At 42.0% G+C, this 4,172-nt stretch overlaps 1 protein-coding gene across 1 annotated transcript in view; it reads left to right on the top strand.

The window, feature by feature from the left end:
• Positions 1–1,817, top strand: part of LOC102043574 (protein-glutamine gamma-glutamyltransferase 6) — an 11,326-nt gene extending 9,509 nt beyond the window's left edge. The window contains exons 12-14 of the mRNA XM_031058073.1: positions 442–445; positions 1,203–1,336; positions 1,664–1,817. Coding sequence (XP_030913933.1) covers positions 442–445; positions 1,203–1,336; positions 1,664–1,817 — 292 coding nt within the window. The remainder of the gene's footprint in view (positions 1–441; positions 446–1,202; positions 1,337–1,663) is intronic.
• The last annotated feature ends 2,355 nt before the right edge of the window (positions 1,818–4,172 follow it).

The following is a 4,172-nucleotide window of genomic DNA, read 5'->3' as shown; positions in this document are numbered from 1 at the left end:
CCTGGGGCTGTGAGTCTCTCTATTACCAATATTCAAAGAAAGTTCTCTAACTGTATCATGATAAGTGTCACTTTTCACCTTCTGCAACACTTCCCAAGTGATTAATTAGAGCTGGAGGCTTTCTCTTTTTTCCCACTTTTAACTGACTTTTGACACATGTTGTACAATGAATAAAAAGCAGTTCTTAGCCTACAGGAAAGGTCCTGCACTATGTTTGCCCAGGGACAGTCCGGGCTTTGCATGGCCCATCACATCCACATAAACGAGCTGAACTGGTTTTGGACAGCAGATTTAAATGCTGCATAACTCATGGGATCAAATGCTATCTGCTCATCTTACTGTAAATTACATAGAGGGAATATGGTAATGTGCAGAGCCCTTCAGGGCCTCCAGACTGGATTAGTTGTCCCAAACCACTCTGTCAGTGGCATACAAGAAAAGCAAGGTCACACAAAGGAGTAAAAAGTGTGGGTTTTTGCAGGTCTGGCAATTTCTGAATACCAAGTTCTAGTGAGACTTTGTAAAAAGTCTCTGTGCTGTGTCATGCAAATAACAGAGCCAGTTTATGTAGGGCAGGCATCTGGATTAAATTACTCCAATTCAGTGATTAAGTGTTAAGAAGCATTTATGTTTCTGTTGATTGAAACTTCCCTATAAACATGGAGACAGTAATAAAGCAATGCAATTGGGACCTCTCAATGATGCTACCTAATATTATTTACAAATATATATCAGATATACCAATTCCACATTATCTCAGCCAAAATAAAGTAATGAATATGTTTATTTGCTAATTTGCATTCTTTTCCCTGAAACACCACAATTCACCTGTGTCTGACACCTCCAGTGTTCTCCAATCCCAAACCTTTCATTTAGCCTAGTTAAAGCTAATTTAAGGTGCCTCCAGTAGTTAACCATGTATGCCAACACTTGTATTCTCACTCTGATGAGTATCATGTTATACACGAAACCATGCACTGACCTAGTTAAAAAGGGACTAAATGGTAGATTCTGCAGCAGCTTGCTGATTCTTAGCCACACTCATTCAAGGCTGAACTCTGTTGCCCAAAACCATGCACATGAGCTAATTCCTGGCTCCTTCCTGCCCAGGTGATCCTAAGGATAAGTGGTTTGCAATGGGAATGAAGGGAGAAAAGCATTAGGAAGACACAAGACTGATGAAGAATATTTTCCCTCTGTAGGTCCTTGGTGCAGCTATGGTGCACAAGCCTGTCAATGTGGAGGTCACATTTACCAACCCCCTGTCTGAGGAGGTGACAGACTGTGTCCTGAGAGCTGAGGGCAGTGGCCTGCTCAAAGAGCAACTTCGAATCTGGTACGTAAACGCTTCAGGCTGGTCATTTGTTCACTTTGGTGGGAAATCTGGAGAAAATCCGGGAAATCTGGAGTACCAGCGGGGTTTTTAAAAAGATTATTCTGTCAACCTCATGACTTTCATCTGCACCAGCCTTGGACAAAATGCCACCCTGTCAGTACTCTCCATACAGCAGATGGAGTTTTTGCACCGCTTTTGACAAGACTTGAATTACAGAATGCTCAGGGAGCGGAGAGATGGCATACAGACTTCAATTTGGGTACTCAGAAGAATACATAGCAAGAATTCTTCAGCTGCTTTAACTTACAAATGCATTCTCTCTTTTAGTGTGGAAAGAATGGCCCCCATGGAGACTTCAACAGTGGAATTTGAAATCATTCCCTACAGGAGTGGCACCAGGCAGCTTCAGGTGGACTTGGTTTGCACCCACTTTTCAGACATTAAGGGATTTGTGATGCTTCATGTGGCTCCTACTCAGTGATATAACCTGCACAAGAGTTCAGATTTGCCTGTTTATGAGGCTGGTGCAGTGTTCATGCATTCTTGTGACTGGAAGCACAGAAATGCAGATTACTCAGCCAAAATAAAGTGATGTAATATGAACGGAAACTAATAAAAAGGTACCAGGGACTACACTGTAAAGACAGTGTCACCTTTCTCATTCTCTAGCCTGTTTTATGGGGCTCCACACATTCAATTACTAGTGAGAATCATTATATAATTAAACTTGAAGGAGAGGATCAAGTGTGATGGTTTCCAGCATTAGAGCCTGTAGCAATAATAGCAGCTGGATTTCCAAGGAACATCATTTAAAATCACTGGTTTTATAAGCTTCATGGAATGCAATTTAATTATCACAGAATAATAAAATGGTTTGAGTTGGAAGGAGTCTTAGAGCTCATCTTGTTTCAGCTGCCTGCCATGGGCAGGGACACCTTCCACTATTCCAGGCTGCTCAGAGCCCCATCCAGCCTGGCCTTGGACACTTCCAGGGATCCAGGGGCAGCCACAGCTTCTCTGGGCACCCTCTGCAGGACCTCATCACCCTCTCAGAGAAGAATTTCTTCCCAATATCCAATCTAAACTTACCCTCCTCCAGCTTAAGGCCAGTCCCTCGTGTCCAATCTCCCTATGCCCTTGTGAAAAGTCCCTCTCCAGCCTCCTTGTGAGCCCCTTTTAGGCACTGGAAGGAACTATAAGGTGTCCCTGAAACCTTCACTTCTCCAGGCTTACATCCATTAAATATGTTTTATCCAGTACTAGCCAAAGTAATATGCAAGTAGCTGACATAATTAAATTCTAGAATTAAATTTATCATTTAATGTTATTGCTAGAAGGAAAATACAGCAATAAGATATGGCAGTGATACAACAGAACTCTCTTCTTATGACTGGAAAAATGAGAAAATAGAAAAGTAGAAAAAGAAGGACATCAGGAAGGTGTACAAAATTTCACAATTAACAGTCACTCTTCCTCATCCCACAAAGCTACTTAAAGCAGATCATCATTCATTAGGGAGGCATTGTGCCACCCATATCTAAATCCCTAATGTGTCCATTCACTCCTTGCAAAGTTAACAAGCCAATCTAGCAAAGCTCTGAATGCTCCTAAGAGACAATTTGACTTTTTGCTCCTGACAGTCAGAACTGCCCAGCAATGCAGGACCAGCCTCCCCCAGAATGTCCCATGCACACAAACTGACCCTGTGACGCAGATTAAACTGAGAACTCATTTAAATATTTCTTTGATTTAAAGCCAGCAAAACCTTCAAAACATGCAAAGTCCTATTTTATTACATCAATTACAATATTTTGCCACCCACACATATACTTAACAGTGGATGTGGAAGCTTGGTAAAACTAGTCAGCCCAGAGAGACTGGAATGAAGGTTGAAAAGGACACACACACATACACACAGGAATTCAGATTTCTCCAGGCAAAGGAGAGGGGAATAGGTAGCTTTGCACCTATCAATTAAGTCTTGCAGGATCTTGGAGAGTCAGGGTAGACAATCCTCCACTAGCCTCAGAAAAAGGCCTTGAGGTAGTGATGGTATTTCAGAAAATCTGATTAAATCTTACAAGAATGCAGACTGACATTACATTTTACACACAGTACAGCCAAAACATTCAAATTCCTTCAGTATTCCTTCTTAAACACAATCCAGGCAATTATTTCAGACAGTGTTTGTCACAGGAGCTTGCAATGACCTCATCCTAATTAACTACCTGTAAAGGAAGGCTGCAGTTCAAAGGGAAGCCAGGCTGTAGAGCCTGAGCCAAGTTCCAGGCTTTGCAACACTCGCTGGGTTTTCACAGTGTCAGCATTTTCATCTGCCCTCAGCAACCACACCCAGCTCAGTTTGAGTGTGAAAATGCAGATCTGGCCAGTGCCATGCAGGAGAAACACATTCTTCCTGCATGAGACATGAGACAACTGTTCAATTATACTAATGATTATTACAGAGAAAAAACATGTAAGGGCCCGAGGAAGGATTCAAACTGCTTTTGTCAAACCTGCAATCTTTACACAGCCCTTGGTCAGAAGTCAGTGGGAGTCGGGGGAGTGCAATGGCTAATTGTCAGTATTTTTCTTTATAAATATGCAGTTTAAACAAGAGCATGCCCAAGAGGCTGACCCAGCCATCCCTCATTCCAGTCTGACCACTCCAAAAAAAATCCAATGAGCACTCACTGATATGACACGTTCATAACCATGAATTGGTCTTGAAGCACACTGAAATCAGTCTCCAGGGTAGTGAATGTTTGTCCCCATCATTCTGTTCTTCTAAGTTCCTAGATTCAGATTAAAAAAAAAACATAAATCAACCAGAAAT

This window comes from Geospiza fortis, unplaced genomic scaffold (assembly GCF_000277835.1).
Source record: "Geospiza fortis unplaced genomic scaffold, GeoFor_1.0 scaffold188, whole genome shotgun sequence".
Lineage (NCBI taxonomy): Eukaryota > Metazoa > Chordata > Aves > Passeriformes > Thraupidae > Geospiza > Geospiza fortis.
This window is presented reverse-complemented; position numbering and strand designations above follow the sequence as displayed.